The sequence below is a fragment of the Passer domesticus genome, unplaced genomic scaffold, assembly GCF_036417665.1.
Source record: "Passer domesticus isolate bPasDom1 unplaced genomic scaffold, bPasDom1.hap1 HAP1_SCAFFOLD_54, whole genome shotgun sequence".
Classification (NCBI taxonomy): Eukaryota; Metazoa; Chordata; class Aves; order Passeriformes; family Passeridae; genus Passer; species Passer domesticus.
In genome coordinates this window covers 1,167,768-1,185,660 of record NW_026990162.1, presented here as the reverse complement: position 1 = coordinate 1,185,660, position 17,893 = coordinate 1,167,768, and the positions used below count along the sequence as shown (strand labels likewise).

General features: G+C 51.0%; 1 protein-coding gene across 4 annotated transcripts; it reads right to left on the bottom strand.

Annotated features, from left to right (window-relative positions):
• Positions 1-1,760: 1,760 nt before the first annotated feature.
• LOC135292860 (chromosome partition protein Smc-like) lies at positions 1,761-17,100 on the bottom strand. 4 transcript variants are annotated; one of them, XM_064406917.1, is made up of 10 exons: positions 15,303-15,894; positions 14,886-15,017; positions 11,932-12,066; positions 11,318-11,653; positions 10,901-11,032; positions 6,689-6,823; positions 6,205-6,277; positions 5,256-5,319; positions 4,512-4,560; positions 1,761-2,099 (listed from the first exon to the last, which is right to left on the bottom strand). In XM_064406917.1, the coding sequence occupies exons 1-10, from the start codon at positions 15,585-15,587 to the stop codon at positions 2,055-2,057; spliced, it is 1,386 nt and encodes a 461-aa protein (XP_064262987.1). In that variant the 5' UTR covers positions 15,588-15,894; the 3' UTR covers positions 1,761-2,054. The 4 variants fall into 4 exon arrangements, with proteins under 4 accessions (XP_064262987.1, XP_064262988.1, XP_064262990.1 ...); XM_064406918.1 differs by having other exon boundaries at positions 1,761-2,096; XM_064406920.1 differs by lacking the exons at positions 1,761-2,099; positions 4,512-4,560; positions 5,256-5,319 and adding exons at positions 15,914-16,048; positions 16,688-17,100 and having other exon boundaries at positions 5,589-6,277; positions 15,303-15,437.
• Positions 17,101-17,893: the final 793 nt, after the last annotated feature.

Genomic DNA, 17,893 nt, shown 5'->3' with positions numbered 1-17,893 from the left:
GGTCAGCCAAGGCAGCCACAGCAGCTGTCGTACAGAAAGGAGCAGATTTTCCATGATGGAATTGTTGTCATCCACCTCCTGCAGGAGTCGAGTCATCTCCTGATGAAGAAATTCCTCGCGCTCCCGGATCCGCCTGACCGCGTCCTTATCGATTTTCATGTCCGTTTTCAACCCACTGGGGGTGAATAACAGGGCCAGGATGAAGGCCAGTGTTGGAGACATGGCCTGGTGGGAGAAAGGGGGCTCAGCATGTCTGGCTGGGAGGGACCAGGGGCTGGTGACACCTGCATTGTCCCCAGAGCCTCTCTGGGCACCTGCCACATTGAGAGCCCCAAGCCCCACTTCCCTCAGCCCTGGGGACAGTGCCCTGCCCTGAGGGTCCCAGCTCTCACTCTGGCTTTAAATCCCCAGGGCATCTTTCCCAGCTCCCATCCAGCCCAGCATTTTCCCTGCATGTGCACTCACTGGCTGCCAGAATCCAACTGCCCAGAGCTGCTCCTGACACAGAGGTCAGCGTGACCTCTCCTCTGTGATGTCACAGCCAGCAGAACCATGTCACTCGGCTGCCAAGCTGGCCGTGCCCCTGCTCACAGCTCCCACTGTGACCCAAGCCCTGGCATGTCCCAGCCCCCAGAGCCCCAGCCTTGGTCCCCACTGCCGGCCTCAATGGCTCCTGGCCATCCTCACCCTGAGTGCAAAGCCAGCCCCAGGAGCCCCCCAGGGCGCTCTGGATCCAGGCTGAGACACCCTCAAGCCATCACTGAAAGGGACATGGATGGGGACTGCAGCTGGATCTTCCAGTGCTCACCACCCCTGACTGTGCTCCAGGTGAACCCAAACCTCAGCAGTTGCACATTGAGCACATTGACCTTTCTTGCCCATCCTGGAACGCGGTGTTCCCACATCATACACGAGCCCTTTGCAGGGAGTGACCAGCTCCCAGCTGATGTGCTACTCTGGCCTTATTTTCTGTTTCCCAGCAATGAACTTAATGGATCCACTCATGAGAATCCAAGCACATCATTTGCTTCTCAGGAGCTATTAAGGAAAAAACCTCCACTCATTACTAGTTTTTGCACTGAGAAGGAGGTGCTGACAAGCATAAGGCACAGAGAGAGTCCTGATATAAGAATTTCTGAGCCATAGGGTTCCACACGTTGCTGTTCCCAGTTGTTTTGCTCATTTTTTTAGCCATTTCTGGATGGGGGTTGCTGCTGACAGGGTAGGAAAATTTGGAGAAACAAGGGTGCAGCAGACAACCAAAACCAAGAGGGAAGACACTTAGAAATACAGAGCACAAGAGAAGAACTTGGAGATGGCTCAATAGAAAATGCCAGCAGCAGTGCCTGGAGCCCAGAGCTGCTCACTGCCACCACAGGGGCTCCTCAGTGCCTTGCTGGTTTGTGTCTGATCCCTGCTGGGATCCCTCTGCCCCTCCAGCAGACACAGCCCTGCCTGCAAAGGGCTCCATGCTCTGGTGTTCTCAGCTTGCTGCAGGCTACATTCTTAGCAGCGCTGAAAGAAGAGGTGAAACAAAGAGCCCTTTTCTGTGCTGCCTGCAGCTTGGAGTGCCCGGAGCCCGGGCCCGTGAAGAGCTGCTCCTGGCGCTGGCTGTGCTCAGCCCGCTGTGCCAAGTGAAATAAATGGGCAGGAGATCTTTCTCCTTTTTTAATGCCTTTATTAAGAAGAATCAGCTCAGGTGGGGAGAAATCAACGGGTTGCGCCCACACCGCCGTTGCTCCCAGGTGTGGCACGGAGAAGGAGGATGATGCAGCTTTGTCCACTGGTCTGCAGACAGAGCTGGGGACTCTGTCCTCACAGGAGAGTTGTGGAGTCCTTACTTGTTTGTTTAACACTCCGGGATGTCTTCTTAATCAGTATCTTTTCAGGTTAGGGTGAGAAGCAAAAAGGTTCAAGCAGGTACGGGACTATGCTCCCATCCTTAGACGTTACTTAAGTCACTTTTTGGCTTGTGATTTTCTTCTTGTAAAAACTGTAAAACTGTAAAAAAGCCAGGGTGCAATGCATTTCTCATTTGCATGTTGGCTCTGGTGTCACTGGCCATTCTCTTTGCCCTGGAGGGTTTCTCTTGGTGTCTTCTTGGCAAGCGGCCAGCATCAGGGAAACAATAGTTAATTACCGGCCATTAACGGGTGATTAAAGACTTTTTCTTTGGCAGCACACCCAAAGAAGTCTGACCTGGTTTGACTTGTTTTTTTTTTTTTAACTCTGAAACTTAAAAAAAATACAACTTTCTATTCATAACACCAAGCAGCCGCGGCCATGGAGACACATGCGGGAGCTCTGCCCGAGGCCGGCAGCGGCCAGGCCCGGCTCGCAGCTGCTAGGACGCCGGCAGCCTGTGCCTGAGCCGAGGCCGTGGCGGGGGGTTTGCGGACAGGGCTTTTGCGAGCCGGCCGGAATGTGCCGCCTCCCGTGTGGGCCCGGCTGCGGCAGAGGCAGCGGGAGCGTGGTGGGGCCGGCAGCGGCGGGCAGAGGCCGCGGAGAGCAGCAGCCCAGCCGGGCCCGCTGCGGACCGGCAGGGAGCTCCCGGGCAGCCCTCGGCCGTGTCTGTGCCCGCCGGGCAGGAGCCACGGCAGGAGCCTGCCATAGCGGCAGCTCGCCGTGCCCGGGGCCGCAGCCGCAGCTCTCCCCGCCCGGCCGCAGCAGCAGCCGCTCGCCTCCGAGGCTCCGGCGCTTCCCGAAGAGGACGGGCCCGGCCCCCAGGACGCGCTGGAGCCCCGCAGCGAGAGGAGCCGCCGGCGCCGCAAACGGCAGCGCAGATGGCGCGGCCTGAGGAGGAGCAGATGAGGCTCTTGCTGGGCCACGCTGTGGCAGCTCTGCCCTCTCGCCTTCGCCTTGAGCCCTTTGCTGCTTTTCCCTGAGCCCTGATCCCCGTCCTTGGCCAAGGCCCCCGGAGCCCTTTCCTGGTCTCCAGGGAAAGCTCCCTCAGTCACAGAATCACAGAATCACTGGGCTGGAAGACACTTGCAAGATCATGGAGTCCAACCCATGCCCTAACAGCTCAACTAAACCACGGCACCTGGTGCCACATCCAGTCTTGTCTTAAACACTTGCAGGGATGGTGACTCCACCAGCTGCCTGGAGGGGTCTGTCCCAGGAAGAACCAAGATAGCACTGGGGCCTTCTACTCCCTGGTGCTTGGAGCTCTGGAAGTTTGTCTTTCTGCTTAGGGAAAGGCCATGGAGAAGTACTGGGAAAACTACTCACTAATAGAATAGGCTATAGAGCTACAAATATATGTGCAAAGAATACAGAAAACATAGAAAAGAAAAATTACAAAACCCAAACAGCATCAGCGAGGTCTTGGGCATGAACACATAGATTCAGATGGTCTTCTCAGCCCTATTTCTGTGTATTTATAAGAACCAAAGGAATCCTGCTGGAGCCTGTGGGGAGATGGGTTTGGGAGGTACAAGTTCATTCCATTTTTTCTCCTTGGGGCAGCTCCTGTTGCTAACGTCAGCCGAGCCTGTCTCCAGCCTGATGCCTCTGATGGTTGCAGCCAAACAATTCATGGCAGGCAGAAGACACTGATACTTCCAGGGACATTACTTTCTCCAGTGCTAGCTGTGAGTGGGAGTCAGAATAAAAACTCCAGAAACCACAACACCACTGGAAAATTCCCTTATTTTTCATTCTGTAAATAAGCTCTGTATCCACTTCTGAATTGTCAGTTGTTTGTTAAGGATGGGAATTTCTCGTTTATGATTTTTTTAATGTGGTGTGGAATTGATAAAGGTCTCCTTCCTTCACAAACTCCAGATCAAACTGCCTTTGGAATATGGCCCACTGGCGGTTCTTGCCATGGAACTTGTGGATAAGAAAGCAAGGAAAATGGTATTTGCAGCCAAAAGCCAACAAAGCCTGGGACAGCCAAAGCATCCTGTGGAGATGCAGGCCTCCAGCTGTTACTAGAAATCAGCAGAGTTCCAGCCAAATGGTTCTGTGTCACTAAATGCAATCTCTTTGCCTGGATCAGAGCCTTGCTCAACAGAAAAAGCAGAAAGATCAACAAGAATGCTCCCAAAGGCCCATGACATTGTTTCTACTTTGCTCATCTTTTTTAAGTTTGCAATAAACATTGTGCTGATGACAGGGGGGAAAAAAAAAGAAAAGAGGTTTATGACAGGTCCATGACATTCCACAAGAGGAATCACTGGTGTGCATTTCATAGACCTGTCTCAATCCTATTAAAGAATTGTAGCCCTGATTTAAAACAGACAGGTATGAAACAACCTTTGAGAGACAGAAGCTAAAATGGCTTGTGGGTTTTTTTTAAGAATGCAGAAAATTACCCAAAGGGTGTTGTTTTGTGACATTTTAAAATACACTACATAAAAATTACCAACTGCAATAAATTAAGAGTTAAAAAAGAAGTACTTTGGTATATGAATAATTAGAAACACAAAACTATGGAGATGAGAATGCATGTTTTCATAAAAACAATGAAATTACAGACAAAAAAACACAGGACTGTTGACTTTTACCTCTCCTCCTGTGGTATTGTTGAGTGCTCTAACCACATCTCCAAAAGACCTAGAAACAAAACAGAGGCAGAGAAAGGAGAAGCTGTTTAGCTCTTGGAGTGAAAGCCAGCCCACACAGCAGATGTCTCCTGTAAATGCCCAAAACCTGCAGGATGCAGGAGGGCTCTGCCAGAAGGCAGATGATGCATTTTCCTCTCAAGTGCACGGGCACTGGGCCTGTTCCTGAAGCACTGGGGTTCACTGCCTCAGCTCCTAAAGGGAGGTTGTTCTTTCATCTTGGGTTTCAGTTCCTAAACTGTGTGGTTCCTCTCCTGACCACAGAGTATTTCCTTCCGCAAACCATCTGGAAGAAATGTTCCTGAGAACTGTTACCTGACAGCTTTCATAGCGAGTAGGTTGCTCTTTCAGGCAAGCAAGATTATTCTTTCTTAATTAGTGTGTCGGTATGATTTTCAGACATACAAAAATGCTAAAGAAATTAATACAGAGCTGTCCCACACTTGAGAGACAAGGAGATCTTCCAGGTTCTGTTCCTTGATGCAGGCAAGACCTCGGCAGCATGGAGATCTCTCTGACAAAGCCTTCTGAGCATACTCCCAAATTCTGAGCAGCACTGAGAGATGGGACAATCTATCCCCAGGGTGTGAACATATTTCCATCTGGCCTGACTTCATGCTGGATAGACATTCCACCAGAAAAACTCCTGGCCCATGGCTGTGCAGAAGTAACTGCGGTTGGACTCACCCGCTGCCAATGTGTTCCAGTTCTGTGTATTTCATTACGGGACTTTCCACATTCATCATTCTCCCTGAGGGAAACAAAATGCAAGATGCTCACTTTAAAGCAGAGATGCCAGCTTCCAGGAGATACAGAAGGCAGCCCCACTGCCTGGGGCTCTGAGTCCTTTGTGGTCAGCTGGGTAACAATAATAATGACCACAATAGCAAAAAACACCAAACCAAACCAAACTAAAAAAATCACTAAAAATAAGCAAAATAAAACAACAACAAACCTTCCCCCACCCCCCGCCAAAAAAAAAAAAATCCTCAACCAAAAAAACAAAACTTCAAAACCAGTGAATTTGTGTGAGGTTTATTTGCTCTGATGGCTAGTTGGAAGTCAGGAGTCTACGGAGAATCTAGGAAGCTAAAGATTCTGTTCTGTTTGGCCACTGGCACACAGGACTTGTCCAGATGATTTGCTAGCTCACAGACTTCATCTGGTTCAAGAACAATCGCTGCTTCAGCCTTCAGCAGAGAGGGAAGCTCAGGCAAAGCCAAGTCAGTCCAAGCTGCCCTCAGAGGCAGCAGGAACACCCAGAGCGCTCTCTTAATGCCTCGGAGCACAGCACTTCCTCTGGGGAGTCCTGAATGTCCCCAGTGGGACACCAAAGTCAGGAGGAGCATTTGGTACAGCTCTGCTGACACCTGCACAGAGTGCACTGTCCCTCAGGCAAGAAATACACCAGACATACCCACAATCTCCAGGTACCCCTTCTCAATCTCTGGTTTTGGAGCAGCCATGCTGCTGTCAGAACTGGTGATGAACGAACCGTTGGAACTTGACTTCCAAGATTCAACAGTATATCTTCCTCCAGGTAATGCTGCTGCAGCAGCAGGTTTAATGCCAAAGCCCATGGTGTGCTGAACCTGTCGCACTTCTGGTGGGGACAGTTCCTGTGCCTCACACCAACCTTGGGGCCCTTCATTGCCCATTGTTTGCTGGAAGTCTTTGCAGGCTGCCAGGTGAGATGTCGACACTTGCACCTCAAGTCAAAGAGAACAAAGCAGTCAGAGACTACAGCTTGTCCCTGTCAGCCAAGAGTCATTGACTGTGAGGAAAGGGAAAGAACCGATTTACAAGGGATACAGACAGGGATTCAGTCCTCCATCTGGGTCACCATGTACCACTGTAAAGAAACAGGGAGAGCAGGAACAGGCCAGCAGGAATCAATTTGGATGACTGCTGGCCAGAAGGCCACAGGACAAGTCCCACTGTCCAGGGCAACAGCTGAGATTCAGCACAGCAGGAAATGTCCTTCAGAGAGACTGTGATCCACACTAGAGCAGGATGGCACTGAGAGGCACGGCCCCACTCCCTGTTGCTCTGCAGTGGAAAGGCAAGAAGGGCAGAAAGCACCAGTTTGGTGACTGCAGTGGCTGTCCTCCCTCACTCACTTGATTTTGTAGAGCCTGAAGGAGGGGATTAACTTCCTCTCTGACAATTTTCATTTCTTCCTCCAGCCTCCTCACCCTTGCCTTGTTCCTATCCTCAGATTCCTGCAGCTCTGCCTGCACATCTTCCTTGATGGTCTGTAAACAACAATGCATGGGAAGTTTCATGAGTGGAGTGGCTGCCACTCTTCCACTTACATGTTTTTGTTGATCGCCCCTGTGCTGGTGGAGATGAATCTCCTCTTGAATTCTTCTCATGTCTTCCTTCTTCCTCCTCTTCACTGCCATGATGGCACTCTGAGCTTCGGGCAGCTCTGCTTCTGGCTCTGCCTTGATGTTCTGTACACACAAATGCACAGCAAGTGACTGCGAGCTGCCATCAGGCTCAGCTTTTTCCTCTTGCAGCTTCAAAAGCACATCTATTCAGCCACTTCTTTCTGCTTCCCTACCCACCTCTGCTTCTACTGCAAACCTCCTGTCCCTGTGCTGATCTCTGCAGATTCCAAGGCTCTGTGCTTTCAGTGCCTGTGGGACTCCTGGCCTCCTCAGGCCCAAGAGCTCTGTTTTATGCCCCTCTTCCTGCCCTTCCCTCTGTCACCTGGCCAGTCAGGCTTACCTGGCCATTCTGCTGTGGCTCTTCCACCCGCTTCCTGAGCTGCTCTTCCTGGTCTCGAGCTGGGAACAGCTCTCCCTGAGCCTGGCATGGCATCTCTGATAAAGCCATCTGCTCCTGCTTTTTCTCTACAGGAACTTGCAGAGAAAGCAAGACAAGATGGTTTCGACTTGCCATACGATATTTGAGGGCCAAGACTCAAAGGCTGATGGGCTCATGCAGCGGCGGCGGCTGACTTCCTCAAATTATCAAAGTCCCGGCTAGCTCGGCCAGCACCGCCAGCAGCACTGGGGGCACTCTCCCACAGGAACAGCTTCTTCCTGAGGAGAGCGCCTAAGGCTTTTGCCTTGGGGACAGAGGATCCGCAGAGCAAAGGTGTTGTAGAATGGCTGCAACCCGCAGCAGGAAGAAAAGACGGAGCCTCGACGGTGGTGTAAACGGGGTAGGTTTATTCAGGGAGGGCAACCGCCGAGGATCTCGAATAACCCGAGACCGACAGGAGAGTATATACTAGGGACAAGGACCAATCGTAGGTAAGAACAGGGGAGGAGCAACACAATTGACAACAATGGGAATCCAATGGGGGAAGAACTGGGGTGGAGCCCTGGCCTCTGATCCAATCCCTCGATGGCCTTTACTGAAAGTTCTGGAAGAAAAGGGGTGGCCACCGGGTGACGGACAGGGGACCAGGGAGGGGCTAACAATGATACAACTGAGAACTGGGAGGGGAACAGGGTGACTGGAGGGGAGATCAACACTGCAGGAGAGAGAGAGGTAGGAGACCCGAGCAAAACCATGGGGAAAATACATACAGAAAATTACAATAAAAATTTAGAAAAATTAACACACTACTACAGGCTCACACATTCCCAAAGCTCTGTGCTTATCTCCTGGGTCACTCTCTGCCCATGGGGAGGCACAGATTCCAAAGTGACCCCGGCACTACAATCAGGGGCCATCTGGCACTGAAGCTCCAACAGCCTGTCAGGCAGCTGACAGGGAAGGTGTGGCATTCCTCAAGGCTCTGGTGAGGGCCTCCCTCTGCTCCTGCCATGTCCTCTTTGTCTTTCAGTAGTGACTGACACCCAGCCCTGTCCCACAGCTCCATCCTGGCTCTGCAGGTGGCTTCCTGGCTGAGCTCACCCTTTGGGAGAGACACTTCTGCAGTTCGCGTTCTCCTCAGGCCTGCACCAGCATTCCTGCCTTTCTGACATCTACACTCTTGTTAGAAATCCTGGTCATTCAGGAGATAAGAATGCCTGCAAAGATCCTCTGATGGAGGTCACAGAGCCTCTATGGCCACCTCAGTATTTGGAAGAGGACCAAGGTGTTTCTTCTCCCTCTTTTGTCAGCTGAGAATTGTGACCAGCAGTAACAGAGACTCTCATAAGGCCCCATTAACAAATGCACTTACACACCCCTGGGGATGCCAGTGAAGGAAACCGTGTGTCATGTAATGCATGTATGAGCAGAGTCACCAAACACCCCTGAACCATGGAATTGTTCCACCTCTCTACGACAGGCAGAAATTTCAAGATTTAACTGGGGACTTCTGGGCCGAAGAGGCCAGAGGAGGTGAACAGCTCTGAGGGGAAAAAAACCACCGTATCCGGAGGGGGAAACATCTCTGCCTGATCGGAATTGGTCAAGAGAACATGTCACTAATCCTCTCCTGAAAGGGATGCTTTAGGTGAGCTTTGCACCTCCAACTCCTTTGTGCCAGAGCTGGGAAAATTCAGTTATGTAAATGTTACATAGATAGACAGATAGACAGACAGAAACATAGACATATAGATCTCACTGATACAATCTCTCTTTACTCTCCTCTCTGCTGCTGCACACATCAACACTTGGTAGCCAGTGCCCTGCTCAGCAGCAATCCTGAGATTGCTGTCCTGTTGCTTCAATAAACCACACTCTTGGGGAATCTGGAGTGCGTACGTCCTTATGGAAAGTGATCTGATCCAGAGCATTGCACTGGGAACTGCACTCTTTGCGCATCTGTGCTGGAGCAAGTTCTTCTCTTGGACTCGACCACACTGACAACTCTAAAGTGGCTGTAATAAGACATAAAGCCCAGCCCCTTCCAGCTCCTCTGATCTCTCAGGACCAGCAAAATACAAAGGTATTGATATCCTGCTAAATTCCCAAACACAACACACACTGATTCACTGGGCTGCAAAAAGGCACAGGCACTGATAACCTCAAACTGGTCTGTAATGCCATACTGTCTACCCTGGAACCACAACAGCTTCTTCTGCACCAAGGTGCCTGCACCGAAGGATGAGTTCACAAGCAAAAACATTCCATTGTCCAAAAGTGACACCTAGGGAATCAGAATTCTAGCAGATCCAGTCCAAGTACCATAAAAGGGCAAGAAATAATGAGGAAATGTGCCTCAGAAAGGAGGAAAAGAAAGTGTGACTGGACTTGCACTCCAAGCACAACAAAAATCAGAAATTAAAAAAAATAAAAAAGGCAAAAAGTCACACCTGAAAGTGACTAAAACATTTGGAAGCATTGATGAAAAGCTGAAGGTTCCTCATGAGACTCCCCTTGTCCAGGCTAAAGCTCCCTCAGCACCTCCTCCCTGGCCTTATGCTCCACACCCTTGCCCACCTCCCGTCTTCTTCTGTGCACACGCTCCAGCCCCTCAAGGACTTGCTGCTTCACAGGGCCCACAACTGCACACAGCACTCACTGCAGCTGCGGCCGCAGCGCTGCCCAGCACAGCCCGAAGCTCACTGCCCTGCTCCTGCTGCCCCTCTGCTGCTGACACAGCCCACCATGCCCTTGGCCTTCTTGGCCGCCTGCCCACACGCTGCCTCACGTGCAGCTGCTCTTCACCACCAGCAGCCCTGCCTCCTTTTATCCCACGCAGCTCACCAGACACACTCTTGCCCATCTGACTTCAAATACTGCATCCTCCATTTCAACATCTCCTTCCTCTTCTCTACAAGGCAAGACAGCACTCAAGGACTTCCAGCTTCACCCCCACTCCAGGCTCCAGTGCACTTGCCAAAGCTGCAGACTTCACCGCAAAAGGGAGCCACAGAAACTCCCCGCTTCTGCCTTTTGCCTCACAAGAAGCCTTCGCAACTACACGCTTCCTTTCCTTGGCCACACGGCACAAGAATGGCCCCTCACAGCTTCACACACAGCACACTCATCGCCTTGCAGCTTATCCAAAGCCGACAGACAGCTGGGCCAAAAGAGTCTGCACGAGTAAAGAATTCCTCAAGAAAATTGCAGAACACTTCCACAAGCCAAACACACCTTTCCACAAGGGAAAATCAAAGGAACAAAGCCCTGGGACTGCCAGCACCACCACCTGTGCCCTTGGCCAGTGCACTGCAGAAGCCCAGACATAGAGCTGCACTCAGCCAGGCAGCCAAAAGCTCACCCAGAGCCCCCAGCTCTTCGGTGCCTCAACATGACAGGCCAAAGGCCAATTGCCAGCTGGCACTGCCTGCAGGAAATGGCTGCGTCCTGCAGCACTCCAGCACTCTGCCTCCTCGGCCAGCAACAGCAAGTGCTGGCTGCTCAGCAGCTTGCACCTCTGCCTTGCACTAAAGACAGCACCACCCACAACTGGCACTTACTCTCTTGGGATGATCAGGCTGGGCTGTGACCACGGCTGGGCGCATGTGGTTGTCCTGCTTATTTTGCTCCTTTTTGGCATCTTCTCCAGGAGCAGAGGGAGCCAGGGGAGAGATGGCTGTTGCTTTTGTCACCTGTGGCAAGAGAGAAGCATGAGGGACAGGCCGTTATCTACCATTTCTAACCTCATTTCTCCTGGCATTTACAACTACATCTTGTAAGGAGAACTCGTCAACTGTGTTAGCAGTGGGATTCTCAGTCACTCCAACCCCATTAAAATTGGCCAATTCAACAGAACACTATATAGCTACAAATTTGATTTTCCTTCTTGTCTGCTATCAGCAAGCAACCTTGTCTCTGCAAAACGGAGCGTTTATTTCTTGCAAGGTGTCTGCAGTGGATGTCCATCTTTCACTCACTTGCTTTTGTAGAGCCCAAGGGAGGCGGTTAAGTTTCTCTCTGATGATTTTCATTTCTTCCTCCAGCCTCCTCACCCTTTCCTTGTTCCTATCCTCAGATTCCTGCAGCTCCGCCTGCACATCTTCCTTGATGGTCTGTAACCAAGAATAAACACGCTGTTTCATGGGTGGAGTGGCTGCCACTCTTTCACTTACATGTTTTTGTTGATCGCCCCTGTGCTGGTGGAGATGAATCTCCTCTTGAATTCTTCTCATGTCTTCCTTCTTCCTCCTCTCCACTGCCATGATGGCACTCTGAGCTTCGGGCAGCTCTGCTTCTGGCTCTGCCTTGATGTTCTATACACACAAATGCACAGCAAGTGACTGGGAGCTGCCATCAGGCTCAGCTTTTTCCTCTTGCAGCTTCAAAAGCACATCTATTCAGCCACTTCTTTCTGCTTCCCTACCCACCTCTGCTTCCACTGCAACCCTCCTGTCCCAGTGCTGATCTCTGCAGATTCCAAGGCTCTGTGCTTTCAGTGCCTGGTGGGACTCCTGGCCTTCTCAGGCCCAAGAGCTCTGTTTTATGCCCCTCTTCCTGCCTTTCCCTCTGGCACCTGGCCAGTCAGGCTTACCTGGCCATTCTGCTCTGGCCCTTCCACCTGCTGCCTGAGCTGCTCTTCCTGCTCTCGGGCTGGGAACAGCTCTCCCTGAGCCTGGCATGGTATCTCTGATAAAGCAATCTGCTCTGGCTCTTTCTCTACAAGGACCTGCACAGAAAGCAAGAGAAGATGGGTTTTGACTTGCCATACGATATTTGAGGGCCAAGACTCAAAGGCTGATGGGCTCACACATTCCCAAAGCTCTGTGCTGATTTCCTGGGTCATTCTCTGCCCAAGGGGAGGCACAGATTCCAAAGTGAGCCTGGCACTACAATCAGGGGCCATCTGGCACTGAAGCTCCAACAGCCTGTCAGGCAGCTGACAGGGAAGGTGTGGCATTCCTCAAGGCTTTGGTGAGGGCCTTCCTCTGCTCCTGCCATGTCCTCTTTGTCTTTCAGTAGTGACTGACACCCAGCCCTGTCCCACAGCTCCATCCTGGCTCTGCAGGTGGCTTCCTGGCTGAGCTCACCTTTGGGAGAGACACTTCTGCAGTTCACGTTCTCCTCAGGCCTGCACCAGCATTCCTGCCTTTCTGACATCTACACTCTTGTTAGAAATCCTGGTCTTTCGGGAGATAAGAATGCCTGCAAAGATCCTCTGATGGCGGTCACAGAGCCTCTATGGCCACCTCAGTATTTGGAAGAGGACCAAGGTGTTTCTTCTCCCTCTTTTGTCAGCTGAGAATTGTGACCAGCAGTAACAGAGACTCTCATAAGGCCCCATTAACAAATGCACTTACACACCCCTGGGGATGCCAGTGAAGGAAACCGTGTGTCATGTAATGCATGTATGAGCAGAGTCACCAAACACCCCTGAACCATGGAATTGTTCCACCTCTCTACGACAGGCAGAAATTTCAAGATTTAACTGGGGACTTCTGGGCCGAAGAGGCCAGAGGAGGTGAACAGCTCTGAGGGGAAAAAAACCACCGTATCCGGAGGGGGAAACATCTCTGCCTGATCGGAATTGGTCAAGAGAACATGTCACTAATCCTCTCCTGAAAGGGATGCTTTAGGTGAGCTTTGCACCTCCAACTCCTTTGTGCCAGAGCTGGGAAAATTCAGTTATGTAAATGTTACATAGATAGACAGATAGACAGACAGAAACATAGACATATAGATCTCACTGATACAATCTCTCTTTACTCTCCTCTCTGCTGCTGCACACATCAACACTTGGTAGCCAGTGCCCTGCTCAGCAGCAATCCTGAGATTGCTGTCCTGTTGCTTCAATAAACCACACTCTTGGGGAATCTGGAGTGCGTACGTCCTTATGGAAAGTGATCTGATCCAGAGCATTGCACTGGGAACTGCACTCTTTGCGCATCTGTGCTGGAGCAAGTTCTTCTCTTGGACTCGACCACACTGACAACTCTAAAGTGGCTGTAATAAGACATAAAGCCCAGCCCCTTCCAGCTCCTCTGATCTCTCAGGACCAGCAAAATACAAAGGTATTGATATCCTGCTAAATTCCCAAACACAACACACACTGATTCACTGGGCTGCAAAAAGGCACAGGCACTGATAACCTCAAACTGGTCTGTAATGCCATACTGTCTACCCTGGAACCACAACAGCTTCTTCTGCACCAAGGTGCCTGCACCGAAGGATGAGTTCACAAGCAAAAACGTTCCATTGTCCAAAAGTGACACCTAGGGAATCAGAATTCTAGCAGATCCAGTCCAAGTACCATAAAAGGGCAAGAAATAATGAGGAAATGTGCCTCAGAAAGGAGGAAAAGAAAGTGTGACTGGACTTGCACTCCAAGCACAACAAAAATCAGAAATTAAAAAAAATAAAAAAGGCAAAAAGTCACACCTGAAAGTGACTAAAACATTTGGAAGCATTGATGAAAAGCTGAAGGTTCCTCATGAGACTCCCCTTGTCCAGGCTAAAGCTCCCTCAGCACCTCCTCCCTGGCCTTATGCTCCACACCCTTGCCCACCTCCCATCTTCTTCTGTGCACACGCTCCAGCCCCTCAAGGACTTGCTGCTTCACAGGGCCCACAACTGCACACAGCACTCACTGCAGCTGCGGCCGCAGCGCTGCCCAGCACAGCCCGACGCTCACTGCCCTGCTCCTGCTGCCCCTCTGCTGCTGACACAGCCCACCATGCCCTTGGCCTTCTTGGCCACCTGCCCACAGGCTGGCTCTTGCTCAGCTGCTCTGGACCAGCAGCAGCCCTGCCTCCTTTTGGCCCATGCAGCTCCCCAGCCACAGAGTTGTCCATTTGACTTCAAATACAGCATCTTCCATTTCCAGATGTCCTTCCTCTTTGGAGCGACACAATACAGCTCTCAAGGACTTCCAGCTTCACCCCCACTCCAGGCTCCAGTGCACTTTCCAAATCTGAAGACTTCACCGCAAAAGGGAGCCACAGAAATTCGCCCATTCTGCCTTTTGACTCAGCAGAAGGCTTCACAACTACGCGCTTCCTTCCTTTGGCCATACAGGACAAGAATGGCCCCCCACTGCTCCATGGGCAGCACAATCATCTCCTTGCAGCTTAGCAAAAGCCGACAGACAGCTGGGCCAAAAGAGTCTGCACGAGTAAAGAATTCCTCAAGAAAATTGCAGAACACTTCCACAAGCCAAACACACCTTTCCACGAGGGAAAATCAAAGGAACAAAGCCCTGGGACTGCCAGCACCACCACCTGTGCCCTTGGCCAATGCACTGCAGAAGCCCAGACATAGAGCTGCACTCAGCCAGGCAGCCAAAAGCTCACCCAGAGCCCCCAGCTCTTCGGTGCCTCAACATGACAGGCCAAAGGCCAATTGCCAGCTGGCACTGCCTGCAGGAAATGGCTGCGTCCTGCAGGACTCCAGCACTCCGCCTCCTCGGCCAGCAACAGCAAGTGCTGGCTGCTCAGCAGCTTGCACCTCTGCCTTGCCCTAAAGACAGCGCCACCCACAACTGGCACTTACTCTCTTGGGATGATCAGGCTGGGCTGTGACCACGGCTGGGCGCATGTGGTTATCCTGCTCATTTTGCTCCTTTTTGGCATCTTCTCCAGGAGCAGAGGGAGCCAGGGGAGAGATGGCTGTTGCTTTTGTCACCTGTGGCAAGAGAGAAGCATGAGGGACAGGCCGTTATCTACCATTTCTAACCTCATTTCTCCTGGCATTTACAACTACATCTTGTAAGGAGAACTCGTCAACTGTGTTAGCAGTGGGATTCTCAGTCACTCCAACCCCATTAAAATTGGCCAATTCAACAGAACACTATATAGCTACAAATTTGATTTTCCTTCTTGTCTGCTATCAGCAAGCAACCTTGTCTCTGCAAAACGGAGCGTTTATTTCTTGCAAGGTGTCTGCAGTGGATGTCCATCTTTCACTCACTTGCTTTTGTAGAGCCCAAGGGAGGCGGTTAAGTTTCTCTCTGATGATTTTCATTTCTTCCTCCAGCCTCCTCACCCTTTCCTTGTTCCTATCCTCAGATTCCTGCAGCTCCGCCTGCACATCTTCCTTGATGGTCTGTAACCAAGAATAAACACGCTGTTTCATGGGTGGAGTGGCTGCCACTCTTTCACTTACATGTTTTTGTTGATCGCCCCTGTGCTGGTGGAGATGAATCTCCTCTTGAATTCTTCTCATGTCTTCCTTCTTCCTCCTCTCCACTGCCATGATGGCACTCTTGAGCTTTGAGCAGCTCTGCTTCTGGCTCTGCCTTGATGTTCTATACACACAAATGCACAGCGACTGGGAGCTGCCATCAGGCTCAGCTTTTTCCTCTTGCAGCTTCAAAAGCACATCTATTCAGCCACTTCTTTCTGCTTCCCTACCCACCTCTGCTTCCACTGCAACCCTCCTGTCCCAGTGCTGATCTCTGCAGATTCCAAGGCTCTGTGCTTTCAGTGCCTGGTGGGACTCCTGGCCTTCTCAGGCCCAAGAGCTCTGTTTTACACCCCTCTTCCTGCCTTTCCCTCTGGCACCTGGCCAGTCAGGCTTACCTGGCCATTCTGCTCTGGCCCTTCCACCTGCTGCCTGAGCTGCTCTTCCTGCTCTCGGGCTGGGAACAGCTCTCCCTGAGCCTGGCATGGTATCTCTGATAAAGCAATCTGCTCCTGCTCTTTCTCTACAAGGACCTGCAGAGAAAGCAAAAGAAGATGGGTTTTGACTTGCCATACGATATTTGAGGGCCAAGACTCAAAGGCTGATGGGCTCACACATTGCCAAAGCTCTGTGCTGATCTCCTGGGTCACTCTCTGCCCATGGGGAGGCACAGATTCCAAAGTGAGCCTGGCACTACAATCAGGGGCCATCTGGCACTGAAGCTCCAACAGCCTGTCAGGCAGCTGACAGGGAAGGTGTGGCATTCCTCAAGGCTTTGGTGAGAGCCTCCCTCTGCTCCTGCCATGTCCTCTTTGTCTTTCAGTAGTGACTGACACCCAGCCCTGTCCCACAGCTCCATCCTGGCTCTGCAGGTGGCTTCCTGGCTGAGCTCAGCCCTTGGGAGAGACACTTCTGCAGTTCACGTTCTCCTCAGGCCTGCACCAGCATTCCTGCCTTTCTGACATCTACACTCTTGTTAGAAATCCTGGTCATTCAGGAGATAAGGATGCATGCAAAGATCCTCTGACATCAGAGAACATTTATGGTTCTCTGAGCCTCAGTATATGGAAGAGGACCAAGGTGTTTCTTCTCCTGTCTTTTGTCAGCTGAGAATTGTGACCAGCAGTAACAGAGACTCTCATAAGACCCCATTAATGAATGCATTTACACACCCCTGGGGATGCCAGTGAAGGAAACCATGTTGTTAAAAATCCAACAAGGCCAATTTTCAGAAAGTGGTTGAAAAAGGCTCTCGTTTATTAAAACAAGCCAGAGAGGACAGAGGACCTGAGATAAGCTCAGAATCCACACACAACAGCTCAAAATCTAGAACAACATCTTAAGCACACGTTGGGTTCTTCCGCAAACAAACCGCACACCAACAGGAATAAACCCGAAAGCACCCCGAAGAACTCAAAGCCCCCCTTTTCATAACAGTCCCTGGTCCAGGATTGGTGGGTTTTGGATCCGCGCACCGATTGGTGGAATTTGGGCGCTTTGATTGGTCCTTACTGATGTTCATTTTGGACCAATCATTTCCCCAGGGCACCGAGTGATTGGTCAGTGCCCTGGTCCAATCACTTTCCACCTCCAGCCCCCACCAAGTCCTGGACACTTCCCTTCCCCCACAATGAGCAAACCCCCCATTCTTCCCCAACTTTATTAAAATGAAACTCATACCAATGTGTCATGTAATGCCTGTATGAGCAAAGTCACCAAACACCACCGAACCATGGAAGTGTTCCACTTTCCTAGGACAGGCAGAAATTTAAACTGCGGACTTCAGGACAGAAGAGGCTGGAGGAGAAAAACAGCTCTGAGGGGAAAAAAACCCATGTCTGAAGGGGGAAACATCTCTGCCTGCTCAGAATCAGTTGACAGAACATGTCACTAATCCTCTCCTGGAAGGGATGCTTTAGGTGAGCTTTTCACCTCCAACATCATTGGACCAGATCCAGGAAGATTCAATTATGTAAATGTTACAAAGACAGACAGACAGGCAGACTGACAGATAGATAGATAGATACATCTACTATAATCTGTCTTTACTGTTCTCTCTGTTGCTACACACATCAGCACTTGGTAGCCAGTGCCCCCAGTCAGCAGCAATCCTGAGATTGCTGTCTTGTTGCTTCAATAAACCAGACTCTTGGGGAATCTGGAGTGTGTAGGTCCTTACAGAAAGTGATCTGGCCCAGAGCATTGCACTGGAAACCTCCCTCTTTGTGCATCTGTGCAGGAGCAAGTTCTTCTCTTGGACTCAACCCCACTGACACTGCTAAAGTGGTTGTGATCAGAAATGCTGCCTACCCCCTCCCAGCTCCTCTGATCTCTGACCATCATAACATCACCCTAGGACATTCCACCCCTTATCCCCA